This window comes from Mobula birostris, chromosome 9, assembly GCF_030028105.1.
Source record: "Mobula birostris isolate sMobBir1 chromosome 9, sMobBir1.hap1, whole genome shotgun sequence".
Classification (NCBI taxonomy): Eukaryota; Metazoa; Chordata; class Chondrichthyes; order Myliobatiformes; family Myliobatidae; genus Mobula; species Mobula birostris.
This window is the reverse complement of record NC_092378.1, coordinates 137056829-137080784: the sequence shown is the minus strand read 5'-3', so window position 1 is coordinate 137080784 and position 23956 is coordinate 137056829. Positions and strand designations below refer to the sequence as shown.

General features: G+C 41.5%; 1 protein-coding gene across 3 annotated transcripts in view; it reads right to left on the bottom strand.

Moving 5' to 3' along the window:
- LOC140203477 (tektin-3-like) overlaps nucleotides 1-23956 on the bottom strand; it is a 75290-nt gene that overhangs the window by 41771 nt on the left and 9563 nt on the right. For all 3 annotated transcript variants that reach the window (XM_072269548.1, XM_072269549.1, XM_072269546.1), the window contains exons 2-6: nucleotides 23054-23739; nucleotides 15338-15421; nucleotides 13198-13268; nucleotides 6301-6444; nucleotides 48-270 (exon numbers count right to left, since the gene is read on the bottom strand). In XM_072269548.1, coding sequence (XP_072125649.1) covers nucleotides 48-270; nucleotides 6301-6444; nucleotides 13198-13268; nucleotides 15338-15421; nucleotides 23054-23739 — 1208 coding nt within the window. The remainder of the gene's footprint in view (nucleotides 1-47; nucleotides 271-6300; nucleotides 6445-13197; nucleotides 13269-15337; nucleotides 15422-23053; nucleotides 23740-23956) is intronic.

Genomic DNA, 23956 nt, shown 5'->3' with positions numbered 1-23956 from the left:
TTCCACATTTCTCAGACACATGCACAATGTCAGTTTCTGTCCCTTACCTTTGCCAGGTGCATCTGTAACTTTTTCTTGGCATCACCAATCTCAAAGATGCGATGCGTGAATGCAAGATTGACGTTGTTAAATTGCTTCCACAACTCCTCGGACGTAGCAGCTAGAAGCTTCTCAAGCTCATCTCGCAGTCTTGATGAAGCTGCGCGCTCACACTGTGAACGTAGAATGTTGTCTTCGGTATACTTCAACCAGGAATCAGGCGTAGTTATCCTATCAAAATACACCCATGAATTGCTTCATATAGAATGTGCAATTTAAGTTGGTTTGAACTTAAAGCCTGCTTAAAAATAGGTGTATTAAAATTTGCAGATCAACTGTTAATCAGAGTTTAAAATAAATTTCAAAGTAGATTTATCACTAAAGAATGAACAGTATATATCACCATATACTATGCTGAGACTCATTTTTGTAGGTATTCACAGTAGATATAAAGAAATATACAATGGGATCAATGAAAAACTACACACAAAGACAAACAATCAATGTGCAAAAGACAAACTACGAAAACAAAAAATAAAAATTATTATTTATCAGATTTTATTCAGAGTTCAAATCATCAGTTGATGGAAATTCTACCATACGCTCCCTTGTACTTGACTTAAAACAGTTAAGTAAAGTGTACCACTTGAGGCCAGTGAGACAGAGGAATCTTTGAGTCAGCCAATGTACAGTAAGCAACAGAAATGCTGTTTATCTTTGTGGTGAGAGAATATGTGTTTACAAACTCCATTCCTCCAGAACCACATTTAATGACTCAGAACATTAAAATGGAGGCAGGAGTGTTTGTCCAAACAGCCTCCTTAACTCTTCCTGTGAAATGTTTCATAGCCAACGTGCTGGTGCTCTGTCTGCTTAGTGCCTGCACCATGTCAAACTGAATAGGAGGTGGAACGTCCGCGTGATGATTTCCTCATTGGATTTACAGACCAGAGAAATGGATGGCATAATTCCTTCAGTACCACCACACTGAGAATTGCAGAGTTGAATCTGCTGCTCTAGAAGGGGAATGGATAACAAACAGACCAATATATTCCGGCTGGGTGCCTCAGCCAAGTGTTTAAGTCAGCCAGCTGCTCTTGATTGGAAAATGAAGTTTAGGACTGGAAGTATTTAAAAAAAAATTATTGCATGCTTTTTGTGATATTTTTCTTCAAAAACATGACACCACAAGCTTGAAGTTTATTTTGTACTGAAAGCTACGGCCTCGGACTCTTCTGTGGTCATGCCCTAAGGAGAGGTCATTCAACAAGAGGTAATCATGCACCACAATAAGACAGTAATGCTTGTTTAGACAACTGGCTGGTGAAGATCTCTGTGAAAAAAAAAGCCATCTGGCAAAACCATCTTCTGCAGAGCTAATCAAACTTATGCCTGAATGTTGATAACTTGTATCAACAGCCTGTAATAAAAGAGGAAATTAAGATAATTAAGTGGAAGAAAAAATTATTCTCCCCACTTTGCAGCCCTCTACAATTGGCTTTATTACAAAGATACACATTTGCTAATAGCTTTTTCAAGCACCAGGTGGACTAATGTTTTTATTGGAGGGGAGATGGCATTGCTGATGGAAAGATTTATCTGGCTGTGGTACCTGGGCTAAGCAGCACAGTTCTACGTACTTATCTTTCCTCTTTCACAGTTTCAGGGCAAATTCCAGACAAAAGTGCAATACCAGGTCTGTACTTACTTTGAAAACCACTTCCTGCCTCCATTCTTAGGGAAATCAGAAAATTACTGCAACAGCTGCAGGCAAATAATATCCCAGTCAATACTGGATTGAAGACCATTGGTTTCTGACTGTTTTAGAACTACTATGTTGCAAGGAAAATGCATTGGTAATTTATAAAACTACCTTTAAGTTCTAATGTCCTCCCATCTCTGTAAGGTTGTACTGGGATTTCCCTGCAGTACAACCTCACATTGACCAGTCTTCCCAATCCTCCATGTAAGTGTCCACTTTCATGAGAGAACTTTGGCAGGAGACCACTTCAAGCTTTCAGCAGACAGGATGGAAAGATACAAGCAGACTACACTCTGGGCCAGCATTCATAATGGACACTATCAAATGACGGACCAGCCTCAGAATTCCCAGGACTCCCTGAGACAACTGATTGGATTTTACTAAAATGCATGCTTTACAGCTGAGTGTTCTTTAGTGACAGATGTGACTCAGTGGGGAGCTCTTTTACTTCTGCATCAGAAGATTGTGGCTTCAAATTCCACTACAGAGACTTCAAGTTTAAAGCTCCATTTTGACCCTCCAGTTTAGTACTAAGAGCATGCGGTTCAAGGGTCTCGGCCCGAAATGTCGCTCTGATGGTATGAAACAAAGACCAGAGTTTACTGTTGCATCGAGAACTGGTCATTCCACTGAAATAAAAGCTAAACATCATTGAAGGAGCTTTGACCAGAAGCCTATGTCTTGTTTGGCATCTTTGCCCAAGTATGTCATCTTCAGCTGCAATAGAAGTGCCAACCAACTTTTATGCAATGGGAAACTGGGAAAAAAACTAAAGTCAATTTAGGCCATTGTTGGTTCAAAGTAAATTCATTATCAAATTACATATTTGTCATTATATAAAACCCTGAGATTCATTTTATTGCAGGCACGCTCGATAGATCTATAGAATAATAGCCATAACAGAATCAATGAAAGACTGCCCAACTTGGGCGGTCAACCAGAGTGCAGAAGGTAACAACCTGTGCAAATACAATAGGAAGAAATGATAACAATAATGCAATATAATGAATGTGTGCAAAAAGACACACTGGGTTTCATCCAGAAACTGGGAAAACTCCTCCTCAGATGCACTCATGTCCAGGTTGCCTGAGTGTAGATACATTGATGTTTTGGGTAAAGACTTTCCATGCAGGCCTACACCCAACTCTGCAGTAAAGGAAAGCCTTCAAGCCTGATTGAGATCGATCTCTTCTGATAAATCTTTTGCACCAGTGCCTCCGACTCGTCATTATTAATGGAAGTAGCTTTGTTCACACATCTCACCTATTGCATTGTGAACAAATTAGGCTCCGTTATCACAACGGCCTTCTTAATGGCAAGCTGTTGATTTCCTTGATTATGTAGGGCAGAGGCCAGTTATTGCCCAGTTCATAGGACGGGAGAGTGTAATCCATAGAGAGATGTGTTGCAAATCACTGTCCGTGCCAGAAGGTATTCAGTTTTAATTTGTTCAGACAAAAAACTGGATTCATGTTAGGACAATTATTTCTAGACTAGGCATGACATAGATCAGGTGCTGTGAAAAGCTTTCCCTCTTCGTTCCAACCAGCAGTATGACTTCAGATTAAAATGAAAGCAGTGAAACTGTGAATAGAAGATGTTTATATGGACTCAGTAAGGACACGACTTGACATTCCTCAGTGTAACAGGAAGTCTGAAGCTAAGTACTCGTCTCTGATTACTAAGGAGAAGGTGCTCGGAAAGCTGAGCGGTATAAAGGTAGGTAAGTCACCTGGGCAGATGGACTACTCACAAGGGTTCTGAAAGAGGTAACAAGATGGTGGAGCATTAATAGTGATCTTTCAAGAAGTACTAGATTCTGGAATGGTTCTGGAGGACTGGAAAGTTCAAAGTTCAATGTAAAAATTATTATCAGAGTACCACATACAGCCCTGAGATTCTTTTTCCTGCAGGCATACTACGCTAATCTAAAGAACAGTAACTGTAAACAAGATCAATGGACAACAAACTGTGTAAGTGTAAATATAAATAAATAAAATGTATGAAATAACAAGGTAAAGAATCCTTAAAATGAGACCATTGGTTGTTGGAACACCAGAACTAGAATGAGTGTAGTTACCCCCTTTTGTTCAAGAGCCTGATGGTTGAGGGGTAGTAACTGTTCTTGAACCTGGTGGTATGAGTCCTGAGGCATCTGTACCTTCTACCTGATGACAACTATCAGAGCCTGGGTGGTGAGGATCTTTGATGATGGATGCTGCTTTTCTATGGCAACATTTCATGTAGATGTGCTCAATGGTCCGGAGGGCTTTACTCGTGACATACTAGGCCAAGTTCACGACCTTTTGTAGGACTTTCTGCTCAAAGGTGTTGGTGTTCCCATACCAGCATACTTTTCACCACACATCTACAGAAGTTAGCCAAGGTTTTTGATGACATTCTGAACGTCCTGAAGAAGTAGAAGCACTGTTGTGTTTTCTTTGGAATTATATTTAAATTATGGGTCCAGGTCCAGTCCTCTGGGATAGTGACACCCAGGAATTTAAAGTTGCTGACCCTTTCCACCTCTGATCCTCTGATGTGTATTGGCTCATGGGCCTCTAGTTTCTCTCTCTTGAAATCTAATATCAATTCCTTGGTCTTACTGACATTGAGTGAAAGGTTGTTGTAATTAAACCACTCAGCCAAATTATCAATTTCCCTCCTGAATGCTGATTCATCACCACCTTTGATATGGCTCACAACAGTGGTGTAATCAGCAAACTTGTATATGGTGTTGAAGTTGTATTTAGCCACACATTCATAGGTGTAATGCAGATGTCATTCCACTCTTTAAGAAGGGAGGGAGACAGAGGAAAGGAAATTCTAGGCCAGTTATCCTGATTTCAGTGTTGGGAAGATGTTGGGAGTCCATTATCAAGGATGAGGTTTTGGGATGCTTGGAGGCACATGATAAAGAGGGCCAAAATCAGCATGGTTTCCTTCAGGGGAAATCTCGCCTGACCAATTTGTTGAATTCTTCGAGGAAATAACAAGCAGGATAGACAAAGGAGAGTCAATGAATGTTGTTTACTTGGGTTTTCAGAAGACCTTTGACAAGTGCCACACATGAGACTGTTTAGTGAGATAGGAGCCTTTGGTATTACCAGAAAGATACTGGCATGGCTAGATGATCAGCTGACTGTCAGGAGGCAAAGAGTGGGAATACAGGGTTCTTATTCTGGTTGGCTGCTGGCGACTAGTGGGTGTTCCACAGGAGTCAGTATTGGGATCGCTTTGTTTCACATTATAAGCCAATGATTTGGATGGAGGAATTTTGATGGCTTTGTAGCCAAAGTTTTGGATGACACTTAGATAGGTGGAGGGGCAGGTAATGATGAAGAAGCAGGGTGTCTGCAGAAGGACATAGATTAGGAGAATGGGCAAAGAAGTGGCAGATGGAATAGCATTGGGAAGTGCGTGGTCATGCACTTTGGTAGAAGGAATAAAAGCATAGACTATTTCCTAAATGGGGAGAATATTCAAAACTCAGGGGTGCAGAACTTGGGAGTCGTTGCGATTTGTGGTTGAGTCAGTGTTAAGGAAGGCAAATGCAATATTAGCATTCATTTTAAGAGGACTATAATATAAGAGCAAGTATGTTATGCTGAGTCTTTATAAGACATTGGTCAGACCGCACCTGAAGTATTGTGAGCAATTTTGGGCTCCTTATCTAAGAAAAGATGTGCTGTCATTGGAGAGTTTCACAAGAATTATTCTGGGAATGGAAGGGTTAACATATGAGGAACGTTGCATGGCTGTGGGCCTGTATTCACTAGAGTTTAGGTGAAGGAAAGGGGAATCTCATTGAAACGTATTGAATATTGAAAGGCCCAGATACAGTGGATGTGGAGAGGGTGTTTACTCTAGTAGGGGAGTCTACAACCAGGGTGCACAGCCTCAGAATAGAGAGATGCCTGTCTAGGACAGAGATGTGGAGGAATTTCTGTGGCCAGACGGTGTTGAATCTGTGGATTCATTGCCATGGACATCTGTGGAGGACAAATCACTGAGTATTTTTAAAGTGGAGGTTGATAGCTTCTTGATTAGGAAGGGTGCCAAAGGTCATGGAGAGAAGGCAGGAGAATGGGGTTGAGAGAGATAAGAAATCAGTGATGGCAGAGCAGCGCACATGAAATGCTGCGGGAACTCAGCAGGCCAGGCAGCATCTATGGAAAACAGTAAACGGACAATGTTTTGGGTCAAACGGCCAAATTCTGCTCCTGTCTTATGGTCTACTTGACCATCAGGATGATTTTAATGAAAATAGAAAGCTGGAGACATGCAAAGTACCAATCTACCATCACCACAAAAAGTCAAAATCTAATCCATTAAAAAAAAACAAAATATCAGAAAAATTTCCATGGTACGAAGCTCTATTTTATCACTTCCCTTCAACCATCTCCTTTCAACAGTCCAGATGAAACAATGAGTTAAATAAATTCATCTTAAGTATCAGCTCTCCAAGACAAAGAATCACACTGAGCTATTGTACTCACGTTGCATTCACTTGCTCAATTCCACAGTAATAATTGATACCATCTGATGTGTTCTTCAACTGATGCGCCTTATCATCAATCCAGTATGCTGAACATTTATCACACAGATCTCTCTCCAGTTCGTGCTGAGCAGCCCTGTTATTTCTGCGTGAACAAAAAAAGAGGAAGTTCATGTTTACAAGGTTACTTCAGAGGAGGTGATTCCAGTTACGATCCACCCTACATGCTGCAGGTTTAAAGTGGTTGAGAGGTTAGATGTGGCGAGCGATTCGATGTGAGGAGACTTTTCACTTTGCTGAATGGATGCTGCAATTGTTCTGCTCCTGTGTGGTCAGAATTTCAATAGGCAGAGAAGCTGGTTACTAACAGCAAGCAGCTCGGATTTTATTTTTGGGTGTTGTTAGAAATTTAAATTGAGAACTGCGAGCTGTCTGTCCTATACATGTTTCTCTACTGTAGATTTCTACGATTCTCTGAACATGGATTGCTATCTTCATGGGTAATACAAATATAGAGCACAGAGCCAGTCCATGCTGACTCAGGTGCCTGTCTACACTAATCCCATTTTCCCCACATTATACCCATATCCCTTTACTCCCTTCCTATCCAAGAATCTGTCCAAATGCATTAAAATCCTACTAGCATCAGCCACCACCACCTTGTTCCAAATATTCATTATCCCCTCAGATCACCTTAGATTTCTCAACTCTCCCCTTTAACCTCTGTCCTCTAGTTATAGACTCCCTGCCTTGGAAAACCGTCTATGGCCCTCTTACTTTTTCAAACCTCCATATGGTCACCCTTCAGACCAGATGTTGTAGAGGAAATAAACCCAGTCTATCTAACTACTGTCCGCCATTCTAGGTAATATGCCAGTGAACCTCTTCTGCTTTCGCTCAATGCCATTTTTTGGAATCGCTACAGTCATATGTAACAGTGGTTTGACAGGCAATCTCAGTGAGCTCCCACAAGTCATTGCTGTGGGTCTGGAGTCAATATGTAGGCCAGATCAATCAAGAGTGATAGATTTTCTTTACTTTACTTTATTGTCGCCAAACAAATGATACTAGAGCGTACAATCATCACAGCGATATTTGATTCTGTGCTTCGCACTCCCTGGAGTACAAATCGATAGTAAATATTAAAAATTTAAATTATAAATCATAAATAGAAAGCAGAAAAGGGAAAGTAAGGTAGTGCATAAAAACCGAGAGGCAGGTCTAGATATTTGGAGGGTACGGCCCAGATCCGGGTCAGGATCCGTTCAGCAGTCTTATCACAGTTGGAAAGAAGCTGTTCCCAAATCTGGCCGTACGAGTCTTCAAGCTCCTGAGCCTTCTCCCGGAGGGAAGAGGGACGAAAAGTGTGTTGGCTGGATGGGTCGTGTTCTTGATTATCCTGGCAGCACTGCTCTGACAGCGTGCGGTGTAAAGTGAGTCCAAGGACGGAAGATTGGTTTGTGTGATGTGCTGGGCTGTGTTCACGATCTTCTGCAGCTTCTTCCAGTCTTGGACAGGACAACTTCCATACCAGGTGGTGATGCACCCTGGAAGAATGCTTTCTACGGTGCATCTATAAAAATTAGTGAGGGTTTTAGGGGACAGGCCAAATTTCTTTAGCTTTCTCAGGAAGTAAAGGTGCTGGTGGGCCTTCTTGGCAGCGGACTCTGCTTGGTTGGACCGTCAGATTTCTTTCTCTGAAGGACTTTTGTGAATAAAATGTAACTTTAACAACATAGTCATCATCACTGATACTAATCCCAGATCATCTGATGAACTGAGTTGGAATTTCCCATCATGGATTCCATACCTTTTGTCCACTCCATGTTCCTGGCTCAGTAAAATGTTTCCTTTATATATCAGAATCAGATTTATCATCACCGGCAAGTATCATGAAACTTGTTAACTTAGCAGCAGCAGTTCAATGCCGTACATGATAACACAGAAATAAGTAAATCAATTCAAGTATATATGTATATTAAATAGATTTCAAATAGTGCAAAACAGGAATGATACATATTTTTTTTAAAATGAGGTAGCATCCTTGGGTTCGATGTCCATTTAGAAATCATCTGGCAGAGGGGAAGAAGCTTTTCCTGAATTGTTGAGTGTGTGCGATCACACTTCTGTATCTCCTTCCTGCCAGTAACAGTGAGAAAAGGGCATCTGCTGGGTGATTGGGGGTCCCTAATAATGGAGGTTGCCTTTCTGAGGCATTGCTCCTTGAGGACAGCTTTGGTACTATGGAGGCTGGTACCCATGATGGAGCTGACTAAGTTTACAACTCTCTGCAGCTTACTTCGACGTTGCGCAGTAGCCTTCCCCACCATACCAAATGGAGAAGTCAGGAATTCAATTACAGAGGGACATACAGAGGCCCAGGCCCTGTAGCTTATCGAATAGGATTGCAGGAATGATGGTGTTAAATGCTGAGCTATAGCCCGCGAAAAGCATCCCGACATAGGTGTTCGTATCATCCAGGTGATCTAAGGCCATGTGAAGAGCCACTGAGATTGAGTCTGCCAGAGACCCACTGTGGCGATAGGCAAATTGTGGTGGGTCCAGGACTTTCCATATTAACTTAAGGAAAGATGAGAAAATGAAGGGTGCATGTGCTCGGAAAACTAGCTGCAATAAAGAACAGTAACTATTGCAAGATATGGGCAGAAAAAAAAATGTAAAGAAAATACTGAGCACGGCCTTGACATGTGGGACTAGCCTGGATATGATTAAAGCTCAGTATTTAATATTCTCAGCCAAAAGTTGCAAAAACCATGTGTTCTACGATAATGAAACTCTCCTCATTCACAATGTACTATAACCTCTGTGTTAGTCAAAATAAAAAAAAATTAGAAAGATTGCTAGCCAATAATGAACATAATATTTATCTGATTGTGGGTTTTAGTTTACCAGTGATTGCTAAGGTATAAGGCAAAAGCAAAAGGTAAAATAAATACTCCATTCTGTGCACAACCACAAGAATCACACGGTTCAACTAAAGTGTGGTACTGAACCAACAATATCAAGATGTTATCATAGGTTCTAAATGTGAGGGTCTGCACAAGAGAATCGGGCCGTTCAAATGATAACGTAGCGCACAATGCAATGTTCGCTCTCTGGTCCCGCCTGGAACCTCCGGCACCTTGTCCACGCGGACCTTTGGTGTTCTCCAAACTTCTGCTGATCTACAGCAAGAAATAAAGCAATGAATGTGGCCAACTAAAATGATAGCAAAAAATCAGCCCTGGGTGCATCTGCTAATGACACACATCACATCAACTAATTAATCCTTCCAAATTAAATACTGTTGATAAACAAGGTGTCAAATGCAGCTTTTTCTGGTGGTTTAATTTAATTGAAATACATGCTCATTAATTCCATTGGTACAGGAGGGAATCAGTGGACACATAAGTGCGTTGCCAATTGTGACGGCTGCAAGTTATTTACCGGGCTCCAGGGATGGAAGAACATTCATCAACAAGCTGACCCAAGTCAACTGGAGGTTTGCTTTCCTGAAACCCGACAAGTAAGTTCCCAGATCTCTCCGTTTCAAGGTACTGTAAACAACTTTCAGACTATTTACTGAATGACTTGCTACATTTTCCAACTTTGACCAGATGTCCTTACTGATATATCACTTCAAGAGTTCTTAACTGTGGATTATTTGTATTCCAAATAGCACTGAATCCTCATTAGTTCCATTCCTTATATTCCTCAGTTTTGCTACAGATAAGCATACCTTTTATATAAAAAAACATATTAGAATAGTGTTAATTAGGCAGGTGGCTATGCTGTATGCAATACCATTGCACTTTTAAAATCAAATCTTGTTTTAAGAACAAACACACGCCAAAGTAAACTGGAATGGGACACTTTGCACCACAGGTCTGCTCCACTATTCGAAAAACTCGTGGCAAACTCAGCTGCATTTTTTCCCTTTGCTCACCAGGAGATCTCACCTGGACTCAACATACCAATGCAGCCTCAAAGAAGGCATGACAATGGCTGTATTTCATTAGGAGTTTGAGGAGATTTGGTATGTCACCTAATACATTCAATAATTTCTACAGATGTACCATGGAGAGCATTCTAATTGGCAGCATCACTGTCTGGTATGGGGGGTGTGGGGAAGGCTACTGCACAGGATTGAAGTAAGTTGTAAACTTAGTCGGCTCCATCACGGGCACTAGCCTCTGTAGTATCCAGGGGCAATGCATCAAAAAGGCAGCTTCCATCATTAAGGACCCCCATCATCTGGGACATGCTCTCTTTCCCATTGCTACCATCAGGAAGAAGGTACAGAAGCCTGAAAGCACGAACTCAACAATTCAGAAACAGCTTCTTCCCCTTTGCCATCCGATTTCTGAATGAATACTGAACCCATGAACAGTACCTCACTACTTTTTTTTATTTCTATCGTTTGTACATGACAGGAAACATCCTGAACTCACTGAATGCCATTTCTGTTCTCATGCTCACGAGGTACTTTACAACACTTTGCAGTACCAGCATTCCAGGTTCAATTCCCACTGCTGTCTGTAAGGAGCTTCTACATTCTCCCCGTGACCATGTGGGTTTCCTCTGGGTGCTCCAGTTTCCTCCCACAGTCCAAAGGCCTACCTGTTAGTAGGTTGATCGGTCATTGTAAATTATCCTGTGGTTAGGCAAGGGTTAAATCGAGGGTTGCTGGGCAGCGTGGCTTGATGGGCCAGAAAGGCCTATTCCATGCTGTATCTCAATAAATAAATAACTATGGACCAAATGTCCACAGTATTTGTATTGACAACAGTTTTGGACCCCTTATCTCAGAAAGGATGTGAATCATTGGAGAGAGTCTAGAGGAGGTTCACAAGGATGATTCTGGAAATGAAGGGGTTAACATATGAGGAGTGTTTAGCCTGTAGTCACTGGAGTTTAGAAGAATGTGTGGGATCTCATTGAAACCTCCCGAATGTTGAAAGGACTAAATAGGGTGGATGTGGAAAAGATGTTTCTTATGGTGGTGATATCCAGAACTAGAGGGCACAGCCTCAAAATTGAGGGGCAACCTTTTAGAACAGAGGTAAGAAGGGACTTTTTTTAGCCAAAGAGTAGTGAATCTGTGGAATGCTCTGCCACAGACTGTGGTGGAGGCCAAGTCCGTGAGTATACTTAAGACAGAAATTGATCGTTTCTTGATCAGTCAAGTCAAAGGATATGGCGAGAAGGCAGGTATGTGGGCTTCAGTGGGATCCAGGATCAGCCATAATGAAATGGTGGAGCCGACTCGATGAGCTGAATGGCCTCATTCTGCTCCTATGTTTTATGGTCTTATGGTCTAAATGCTAGTAATGGTTTTGATTTAGATAGTTACTTGATGGTCAGCATGGACACAATGGACAGAAAGGCCTGTTAACTAATTAATGGTCCGAAGAAGCTAGCCTAACGCCTTAGTGGTATGAAAAGGGCTCAATAGGGCTAGGTGTGCTACCACATACTCCACAATTGAGGTTAGCCAGTTGCCCAGCTGGTAACAACAGGGAGGGGATTCGAGTTGCTTCTGACTGGGTCACCACAGTGGAGGGCTTGGAGGGTCACTCAAGTCCCCGTCACCAGTGGCACTGGAATTGTGGTGCAGTAGGTAGGGCCAGATTACGCCATTTGGCCCAACAATTTACTCCATCATGGATGATTTATTATCCCTCACACACCTATTCTCCATTCTCCAATAATCTTTGACACATTTACTAATCAAGAACCTATAAAACTTTCACTTTAAATATATCTATCAACTTGTCCTTCCCAGCTGTCTGTGGCAATGAATTCCACAGATTAACCACACTTTGGCTAAAGAAACATAGAAAACCTACAGTACAATACAGGCCCTTCGGCCCACAAATCTGTGCCGAGCATGTTCTTACCTTAGAAATTACCTAGGGTTATCCATAGCCCTCTATTTTTCTGAGCTCCACGTACCTGGCCAGGAGTCTCTTAAAAGTCTCTATCATATCCACCTCCACCACTGTCGCTGGCAGCCCATTCCACGCACTCACCACTCTCTGTGTAAAAAACTTACCCCTGACATCTCCTCTGTACCTACTTCCAAGCACCTTAAAACTCTTAAAGTTCTACCTCATCTCTGTTCTAAAGGAATGCCCTTGTATTCTGAGGCTCTGCCCTCTGGGTCCTAGACTCCCTCACTATTGGAAACATCTCTCCATGTCCACTCTATATTCAACAGCTTTCAATAGGACCCCCCCCCACCGACTTCATTCTTCTAAACTCCAGTGAGTACAGACCCAGAGCCACCAAATCCTCACAAGAGCAAGTCCAACAAGCCTGTGACTTGTCAAGGCACAAAATACCCCAGACTAAATGTGGGTAAATGGGATTAGTGTAGATAGGTGCTTGATCAGCATGAACATTGTGGGCAGAAAGACCTGTTTCTGTGCTGTATGGCTCTAAGATCCCAGGATGCTCTAGTTTCCTCGCACATGCCAAAAATGTGTGGGTCGGTCTGTGAAATGACTGCTATTTATTGCTTCACCCCCACCATATATGTGGCTGGTGGAAGAATAAAGGAAGGCAACTGTATTGTTACCTGTGTGATACTGGATTGCAGCATGTTGACTGGGCAAGTGGTGTTGCACTGAAAACTGGTATGAACTCAACAATTAAGACTGGTCCCTTCCACATCTACAGTTAACGGATATCAGGAAATTATAGGAAAGACCATCACATTAAGGAAGATTAGGTAGAAAGGCAACTATACAATAAAATAAGTTTTTTGTTTTAATTATATATGAATGGATTTTCCAATACATATACAGAGTTTGCTAGGCCTAAACATACAAGTGATTACATCTGATAAAATTTCATTGAAAATTCTTGCACTATAGCAAATTTAAAAATTACTTACGAAAGTTGCTCAGTGGCTCTCTCTATGCCTCGTTTCAATCTTTCTTGAATGCACTTGATAATTCTCATTTCCTTTTAACAAATAACAAGACAAAGCTAGAAGTGCATTCTAATGCTGGTGATTATAACACTCATAGCACCCCCAGCAAGATGGCAGCAAGAGGAAGGTGAAGGACCTTTAGATACATCAAGCTCCAGCCTACATCAGAAACTCATCTGGTCCAGAGAGCTCTTCCAGTCTCTTGAGAGGCTTGTCCCTTGGATTTCCTGTAAAATGTCCCAAATGATGGAAGCTTGGATTCAAATGCATGAGGAAATTTGGGTTTCCATGCAGTGGACTTCAGTGTGAAGGGTCTGAACCAGGAAATAAGCTGGATGCCTAAAGAGCTGACAAAAACGTCATAAATGCTGTTTTATTTCTGCCCCTTAAAAAGTGGGCACCGACCCCAAGAATGGGAAAAATAGGTCTCAGCAAATAAGGAATTTTTGCTATTTCCTGATAGAATGCACAAAGGACCTAGGCTATTAGAGCCTGTGAATCCACTGGCATTCCCTCCCTCCTATCACACTTCCAATCTGGGAGATAGTGTTAAGAAAAAGCAATAAAACCCTTGAAATGGATGTGATGTTCAAACAACTCAACTGTTCAGGTGGCATTTGTGGAGAATGTTTAATATTTGAGGTTATAATATTTCTTTTCTGATGCAACATGACTCTACTTCTCTCACCACAAATGCCATTTAACGTGCTGAGTATTTCACCAGCCTCATTTTATTTCAGATTTCTAGCTTCTGCAATATTTTGTTTTTGGAAAGGGAGCCCCAAGTTCCCCAGTGAAGGAGAGCCTTGTAATAGCCTCCTTTAGCCATCTTGAGCCCAGCATTTAATCACTCACGGTAACAATCTTAGCACTTCATCATCCCAGAAATGGGTTCACTGGTTGTTCCCTCGGCATTCTACTCAGGAATTTGACTTTAATATTTGTTATTGATGTAGAACACCAACATATTCAAAGCTCAGAATGCACTGGTCCACATATTTCAAGGCCATTACCCATGGCTTTGTACTGGTTTTACAATCAGATCATGAAGTTAATTTTAGAGTACCTCATTCAATTTGAGTTTCTCTAAAGCCAGCTTTCAAAATTGCTAGCAAAACCTCAAAAACGATTTTAAGAAAAGACTAAAGACAAGAGATTCTGGGGGTGCCAGAAATCTTGAGCAAGATGCTGAAAGAACTCAGCAGGTCAGGCAGCATCAATGGAGGAGAATAAACAGTTGATATTTCGGGCCAAGACCCTTCATCGGGACTCATCAGGTCCTGGTGAAGGGTCTTGGTCCATAAAGTCGACTGTTTATTCCCCTCCATAGATACTGCCTGACTTGCTGAGTTCCTGCTGTATTTTTTGTGTGTATTCAAGAAAAGAATTTCTAATGGGGCATCAGTGTGGCCTCCTCCGAGTAACAGAAAGTTAAAAGTTACAACACTTCGTCTAAGCAGCTTTTCACTTCATACGTGTGAGGGGATTCAGTCTGTTTCGCAAACACTCTGCTGGTATCAGCCTAAATGTTAGCACAGGGAAAAAAAGGCACATTTGCTGATATATTTGCACTGATTAGTGAATACTGCTGGGCTACATGATCCCAATACAAGCACAAATGGATTCTGATAGTCCCTCAGGTATTTCAAGTAGATTCCACCATTGAAAAGCAATATGCAACATTCAATTTTGAGGGATTATATAGGCAGTAATATCCAGGCTTCTGAGATGGTATACTTCACTCTGACCTTTCAACTGTGGGAGTGTGCCACAAGTCGGCACCAACCATTCATTATCACCCTGCACTATAGTAATCTTTGGGTAGATCACTATTCACAAAGGAAGACATTCACTTCGGGTTTCAGAGTTCACCATCTCCCAAGCCTGCAGTCTAATACAGACTGTAACAGGCTCGACTGGCAAAGCCTTGCAGTGTGAACCAATGTGCGAGCTGTTGTTGCTCAGTAGAATCATGGGGACAATGTTTTTCAGCAACTGGTGAAATGTACTGCAGGTACCAGCTGCAGTGGTCAATGGCCACTAAACACAGTCCATCCTAAATTCATCGTGTTTTCATGCCCAATGGCACGGATTAACTCACCTCAAGTAGCTGTGTCTCCACTTCATCATGAACCAAGTCAATGCCCATCCTCTTTTCACGGTGGTACAAACATTCTTGAACCATCTGAAATAAAGAATATCCTTGTGTTTTTGTATTAAACTCATGGAACTTTGTTATGGACTTTCTGTAAACTTGTATAACTTATGTTAAGCATGATAGGTTTAGACCAGTTCTTTAAGGTTGTTATAGCCAGGCGTGGTACTAGAGATAAGCTCCAACTACCTATTAAACGCTCGCAATGGTGTTTGCCTCAAATAGCCTCTAACCAAGTCCAGCTCCTGGCCTTCACGTGCGGCTTACTTGCCGAGCCCAGTGAAACCGTTCTACTGAAGAAGAAGGGGCAAAGGCAGGTTACTGGCACCTTAAAATGAGTTGCTTCAGGCAGATGGAACTGTTCAGCCGTGAATGGCAGCTCCTCGAGAAGGGAAACTCTGATCTCAAACCTCCACTGCCTTTTAGCTTTACCCACTCAACACTGACTGGCAACTCGTGCGACACTGCTGGTTCCAAGCTGTATTGGTCTCTGCTGTTCCTTTGGGTTCATCAGATGAGTGGAGAGGGGGAGCTTGCTACATAGGCAACAGCTTGCTCTCCATATTGTACTGCCCTGGCTTGTATATCTCGGCAGCTAGGAGACAACATCCATGGTCGACCCTAACCAACGGTGGCCTCACAAGACATAGGAGCAGAATTAGCTCCTTTAGTCTATGGAGTCTGCTCCATCATTCTGTTATGGATGATTATTATCCCTCTCAACCCCATTCCCCTGCCTTCTCCCTGTAATCTTTGATATCCTGACTAATCAAAAACCTATCTACTTCCTCTTTAAATACACCCAATGATTTGGCCTCCACAGCCGGCCGTGGCAACGAAGTCCACGGATTCATCGTCCTCTGGCTAAAGAAATTCCCGCTCATCTCCCTTCTAAAGGGACATCCTTGTTCAGTCAGGATAAGTCAATATCCCAGGAGAATGTAGATCGGAATAGTAAGCACATCATTAGTTACACTCCCATCAATTACAGCTGCCCAACTGGCAGTTTAATGAGAAACAAGTTGGGAAAACAGTGCACAGGCGTATACAGAAGTGCTTTATTGGCTGTGAAGTACTTCGAGATGTTCTGAAAATTACTACGTAACTGCATATTTTATGGAAAATAATACACAGTTGAAACCATTGGCATATCAATTACTCCTCTGTTAGTTTCACTAAATATATCATGTAGTAATCCATTGACTTAAATTGAACCAAATTCAGAAGGGGAGTAGCTCAAAGACACATGTTGCCTATATTTAATGCAGGGGCAGAGATGGATACATAAGTTAAAACAGAAATCTCACTTTGTAATTTTAGTCCACCAGAAAAGCAAATGTTTACTTAACCCTTACATTTTTTGTATGCTTTGAGCAACATCATAAAAGATCTAAAAATGCATGTGTCTACCTTGAGAAAAAGGCATTCTTAGGTCATTGGTTCAAGCCCCACTCTGGAGACTTGAGCACAACTTCCAATGGTACTTTAGTGCAAAAATGAAGGAATATTGTCAGCTTTCAGAGGAGAAATTAAACCAGGCCCGACAGAAAACATTCAAAGAAAAAAAAATAAAAGCTAACAAAACAACAGACGATTCAGAGAAATCAAAATATTAAACTTTGATCTCTGCAAAACTGAGTCTCAGGCAAAAATTCTAGAATTATCAGAGGTTATCAATGAACACCACTGCCGGATAAAATTACAATCTGTCAAAATGCTGATTATTCGTTGCTGAGGTAAAACAGAAGGGTTGCAATTGCTTAGCCAGTCAGTCAGCATGTATGAAGAGATGCACAGAGCTAACATTAGTGAACTTACACGATGTGCAAATTGCACAGCAGAGCCATTACCCAAGGGAAGAAAAGGAAAAGAGTAATCAGGGCCTCAAAGATAAGGTAGGGGCACACCTACCTGAGAATTAGAGCCATGAGAGTGATGGCTAAGGCAGAGTTATCAGGAGGATTAAGTTTCTTATCTAAAGAAATCCTCCCACATGGACTCTCAGTTAGTCTCCACAGCCATGCACCTTCTCAGACATGAATTAAAGAAAAGGTGCCCAAGCATTCATGGTGAAAACCCAGCTGCCTCACCACAAGTTTGTGACCTTAGAGAAACTCCCAATTGCACTTACTGATCTTCGTTTTTTAAAATTGAAATTCCAGATACACAACACACTTAAACATTGTATTGTGAGAGAACTTTAGGTCAATTATCACTCAACACAGTTCTTGCAAATATTTTACCATCTGAATTTCACTTTAGAAGGAAGCCATATGACTAAATTTGCTTCCTCATTTTAATTATTAATGGTCCTCTCTCAACTGGCACTTGTGGTTAAAAAAACAAAGGTTCAATGACAACTTCACTCGCCCCATCCTTGAAATGTTCCCTCAACCTATGGACTCACTTTCAAGGACTCTTCATCTCATATTATCAATATTTATTCCTATTTCTTTTTGTTTTTGTATTTGTAGTTTGTTGTCTTTTGCAAACTGGTTGAATGCTCAGGTTGGTGTGGTCTTTCAGTGAGTCTATTATGGTTACTATTCTATCATGGATTTATTGAGTATGCCTGTCAGAAGAAAAAAAATCTCAGGGTTGTATATGGTGACATTTAAGTATTTTGATAATAAATTTACTTTGAACTTTTGAACAAAAGAAACTATGGATGCTGGAAATTCAGAGCAACACACAAAAAATGCTGGAGAAACACAGGTCAGGCAGCATCTACGGAAGGAAAGGAACAGTCAACGTTTCAGGCTGAAACCCTTCATTAGGACTGATGGCATTGACTGATGAAATAATGGTTTCTAACTTTCCAATTACTGGATGAAAAGTTTTGAGAAAATTAAAACTATTCAAAGAAAAACTGTTCAAACAAGTGAAAAACACACATGCAGTAGTTTAACAAGCTAAGAGTATTCACCAACATCCCTTCTCCCTGAAAATATGTCCATCTACTAACATTAATGCATCTGTGGTTTTCTGATAAATGAGCAGTTCTCAAGAATTTCCCATGAACCAAGATATCTCTAATCCCACATAGTGTATTAATGGACCATAAGACCTCAAGACATAGGAGAAGAATTGGGCGATTCGGCCCAAGGATTCTGCTACCCCATTCCATCATGGCTGGTTTATTATCCCTCTCAACCCCATCCTCCTGCCTTCTTTCTGTAACATTTGACGCCCTGACAAATAAAAACCTGTCAACCTCTGTTTTAAATATACCCAGTGTCATCCATAGCAATAAATTCCACGGATGCTTCACCATCTTGCCAAAAAAAATTCCTTCTCATCTCAGTTTCTGAAGGGATGTCCTTGTGTTCTGGAGGCCATGCTCTCTGGTCCTAAAGTCCCTCACTATATAGGAAACAAGCTCTCCACATCCACTCTATCTGGGCCCTTCAACATTCGATAGGTTTTAGTGAGATTCCCCCTCTCCCCGACTCTTCTGAACTCCAGCACATACAGTCCCAGAGCCATCAAGCGTTCCTTATATGTTAACCTTTCACACTCAGGATCATTCCTCTGAACCTCGTCTGGATCCTCTCCAATACCTTCTTAGATAAAGGACCCATAACTGCTCACCATACTCCAAGTGCGGTCTGACCAATGTCTTAATTGTACAAGTTCCAAGGAGGTGGGTACCTCTACAGCTGAGATGAGAAATTCCAATATCAGTCTGTCATTATTTATGGTATTTCAGTGCTAATTCTGGCTTGAAGCTTATGCTAATTCTGATAATAAAGAGTTCTTTATTATCTGATGCAAGATCAATGCAATGTCAATTTCATAAATAAATTGATAGATAAAGTAGATAAATAGATCAATAGATAAATAAATAAATGGATGAAAGAATGAACAAATAAAATAATAGATGGATGAATGGATAAATAAATAAATAACATTGTTTACAAAGCATGGGTGAAAAATCAAGACAACTGTAGATACTGGAAATATGAAATTTAAAAAAATGCGGGGGGGAACAGTAGGTTGAGTAAGAGAAATGGTTATTGTTGTGGGTCAGAAACCCTTCTTTGGATTTCTGCTGAGCTTTTCCACTCCACTGTTTTTGTTTTATATTAAAAACTGTAGACTTTGACCAATTGTCCCATTTCCTCTCTGACAACGTGCTGATTAATACAGGATTGGTGCACCAGCGCCACAGGGCAGGAAGAAGGGATAAGCTCTGACTTTAAGTAATGATCTCTGACGTGATCAATGGGATGATCTATATTCCTTGGAGTGTTTTATCTTCCCTCCACCACATTGCAGGGTCACTGGAATGGGTCTAGAATTTAGCACTTTTAGACAGGAAAAAAGTTAAAACAGATAACAAGATTAAAACCTGGCCAAAAAAAGAGACAGAATTTATGAAGGGAAGTATAATTGTGTGCTTGATTTATTTATTACAGAAATGAAGCTAACTTTTGTAATAGCTCATTAAGTACTGCTAATTTAATGCATTTCAGAAACTGATAGCCAATTACATTTTTCTAAGTTAAATTAGTGTGGACAAACTCATTTTGCTACTTCTCCATTTTTTGGCTTAATTAGTATGTTAATGACTGCTACCAAGGCTTGCCCAGGCTCAGCAGCTATTTACATCCCTTGCAAGTTGTTGGTAAGCACTAGTGGGTTTTACACATCATTTCATTATCATTTATTTTTCTTAGAGTTAACTTCCAATGTTTGACAACCTTCCATGGATGCACGCCAATTATTCTCTTAACATGTTCGGAATATTCTTGCATATAAGATATAGGAGCAGAATCAGGCCTCTTGGCTCACTCAGTCTTCTCCGCCATTTCACCATGGCTGATCCACTTCCCTCTCAGTCCCAATCTTCTGCCTTCTCCCCGTATCCCTTCATGCCTTGACTAATCAAGAATCTGTCTACCTCTGCCTTAAATATACCCAATGACTTGGCTTCCACTGCTGCATGTGGCAAGAAATTTCACAGATTCACCACTCTCTGGCTGAAGAAATTCCCCCTCATCTCTGTTTTAAATGGATATCCCTCTATTCTGAGACTATGTCTTCCTCACATCACCATTTGTCATCCCTAACCCACTGCCCAACAGCAAAGGGAAGAATGTGCCCTATCTCTTTGTCTATACCCTTCACCATCAGCCCTTTATCAATTACTCTCTCTCCCTTCTTTCCCTGCACACTCCACCATTCTTTCCTTACTTGTTAAAGCCCATTGTCTTCCGGATGGCTCTTGACGTGAGCTGGCAACAGCATATGACGAACGTCGAGCTCTATGACGACCTACCGATGCCCACCACTAAAATCGAGGTGAGAAGACTGCAACTAGCAGGGCAATGTCTACGCCACCCCGAGCTACCTGCCAGCCTAGTCATCATACGGGAGCCCAAGCACGGGAAGATGAACCCTGGGCGCCCTCCCAAGACTACGGTCAACACGCTCCTAGAAGACAGCGGCACGGCTAATGAAGATGAACTGAACATACTGATGAGGGAGAGGGAGAAGTGGAGAGTCCGTCATCACGCCCGACACCAGCTCCCCTAGGCCTGAGTCGACGTAGTAGTAGTCTTCACACCAGAAGGTCATAGTAGAAGCATTTGACTGGGTCCTTGGACAATGATCTAGAACTCCTACAAATTATGCCCTGGGATTGAGATTTTTAAGTTTTTGGTGGGGTTGAGGGATCTAGGCAGTACTGGTAAGCCAGTATTTATTGCCCATCCTTAACTGCTCCTTCAGAAGGTAGTGGTGAAAACCAAATGGCTTGCAGGACCATTTAGAAGAATATTTAATAGGTAAGCACAAAAAGTGGATTCAAGGTTCTGGAATGACATATTATTCAGACATAGGAGCAGAATTATGCCACTCGGCCAGAGAGTCTGCTCCAGCATTCCAGCATGCCTGATTTATTGTCCTTTTCAACACCATTCTCCTGCCTTCTCCCCTTAACCTTTGACACTCTTACTAACAACCCATCAACCTCTGCTTTAAATATTCCCAATGATTTGGCCTCCGCAGCTGTCTGTGGCAATGAATTCCACAGATTCACCACCATCTGGCTAAAGAAACTCCTCCTCTTCTCTGTTCTAAAGAAAGGTCCTTGTATTCTGAGGCTGTGCCCTCTGGTCCTAGACTCCCTCACTATTGGAAACATCCTCTCTACATCCACTCTACCGAGGCCTTACAATATTAGATAAGTTTCAATGTGAATCCCCCCTCATTCTTCTAAACTCCAGCGAGTACAAACCCAGAGCCATCAAATGCTCCTTATACGTTAACTCTTTCATTTCCAAAATCATTCTCGTGAACTTCCTCTGGACCTTTTCCAATGCCAGCACACCCTTTCTTAGATTTGTCAAAGCCAATCAAAGCTGTTCCACCTACATTTACATTGTCCACAAACTTAGCCACAAAGTCATCAATTCCAATATCCAAATCATTGACATATCACATGAAAAGAAGTGGTGTCAATACCAATCCTGCAGAACACCACTAGTCACTGTCAGCCAACCAAAAAGGGCCTCCTTTATTCCCACTCTTTGTCTCCTGCCATTAGACAATCTTCTGCCCATGCCAATATCTCTCCTATAATACCATGGGCTCTTACCTTGTTTACCAGCCTTAAGTGTGGCATCTTGTCAAAGGCCTTCTGCAAATCTATGTAAACATCCACTGACTCTCCTTTGCCTATCCTGCCTGTTATTTCCTCAAACAATTCCAAAGATTTGTCAGACAAGATTTCCCCTTAAGGAAACCATATTGACTTCAGCATATTTTATCTTGTGCCTTCAAGTACCCCGAAATCCCATCCTTAATAATGGACTCTAACATACTTAAAAGTGCCATGGAACTACCCCCACCTGAGAATAGCTGTGGGTGAAGAGGGAAGATCAAGAGCACTTAGGGGTGGGCAATAGATATTGGGCTTGCCAGTGACAGTAAAAAAAACTGTGAATTCAAATAACTCAGAGCTAAATAATGTTCTCTTTTACCGACCAAGGGTCAAAACGTCATTGCATTTCAAACAACAGATCTCATGTGATTGGATATCACAGTTGCATTATTATTCCTTTAATTATGGTTGGCTTAGTTCCTTCCATCAGACAATAAGCAGGACTTTGCTTAAAATATGTAATTAATATTTATGGGCATATGTAATTTAAAATATGCATGTGAAAAAAAGTTCAATCGTTTTCTTTTATTCTGGAAATACATAAAAATGTGCATTCCAAAACACCCTCTAATTGAATCAGATGAATTAGAATAGTCAGTCAAAAAAAAATCAAGTTATCCATGGTATAATGAGCAGCTGGGTAATCAAGAGGGGATGTTCATGTGATTCACTAACTAGGAAACAAAATCCCAGCATTTTAAATCAATAGGTGAAAGATATAAATTTATCTTACAGACCAAACAACCGGTTTCTGTGCTCTATTATTCTACGTCTAATCACTCCAATCAGTATTTTTTTTAAATTTGAGATATGGCTTCAGAAAACTAGGTTTGTAAACATTCTACAAAATCTATTTTAATTATCTCAGTTTCAAAACTGCCATAAATGATCATGTGCTGAAATTTATTAGCAGATAAAAATATTTATAGTGAGTAATTAAGAATTATTATGTATTTTCCACTCTTTTCAGCAATGGACATAGTTAATTGTCTGACCTGGAGGTGCGAATCTGTCTCCTCCAGTGCTTTCTCCACTCTCCTCTTCACTTGACCCAGAGCATGAATCTCCATGATCATTTGGTCAAGATCATGGTCGAGCTCCGACTTCCAGAAGCTGATGTCCTCCACCCTTTGGCCAATGTTGGCGCTGGTGTCATTCTGTATTTTCCTGGTCAGCTGGGCTTTGTCCTGGATGAGTCGCGAGGTATCCTCTCTGAGCTTCTCGGCATTGTGCCTGGAACAATCGGATTGTTTGTAGTTGTTGTGGTTGGCCTCCACCCACTCTCCAGGGGTGTACCTGCTGAAAAGGGCTATGCGATTGGAGCTTCCCGGGGAGCAAGGGTCCATCGAGGGGCACGGGTCGATTACAGAGCACGGATTCACCACCGGGCAGTTTGTCGGCGGTCGTGGAGTGATCGCCGGGCACGAATGCATCACAGGGTACGAAGGCACGGGGCAGTTAATGATGGGACCTCCGCTCACCCCCGAGCAAGAGGTCATGGGTGGATACGAGCTCATCACGGGATACTGCCTCCCACACAGGTTCTTAGTGTAGGGCGCAAGGGTGGTGTTGGCATCTGCAACCTTGTAGTAGGTGCTTGGTCTCCATGGCAAGTTGACACTACTGCACCTGGTTTCCAGATCTGTTGTACAACACCTGCCGTACATGGTGGCTACAGTGCCTACAAAACAAATGGGCTTCTATCAGCTTGGAACTATAATAAACTGTTTTTTGATTTAAACAGAAACCTAAGGCAACGAAACCTTGACTTCTTTTTAGAAAAAAAACAAAAAAAAACTATTTACGTCAAATCACAAAGCGCATTGCAATATCTAGTCAACCCCAACTAAAAGATTAGTGCATCGGACCTTGAGCGCATGCAATTATAGTAATGACAT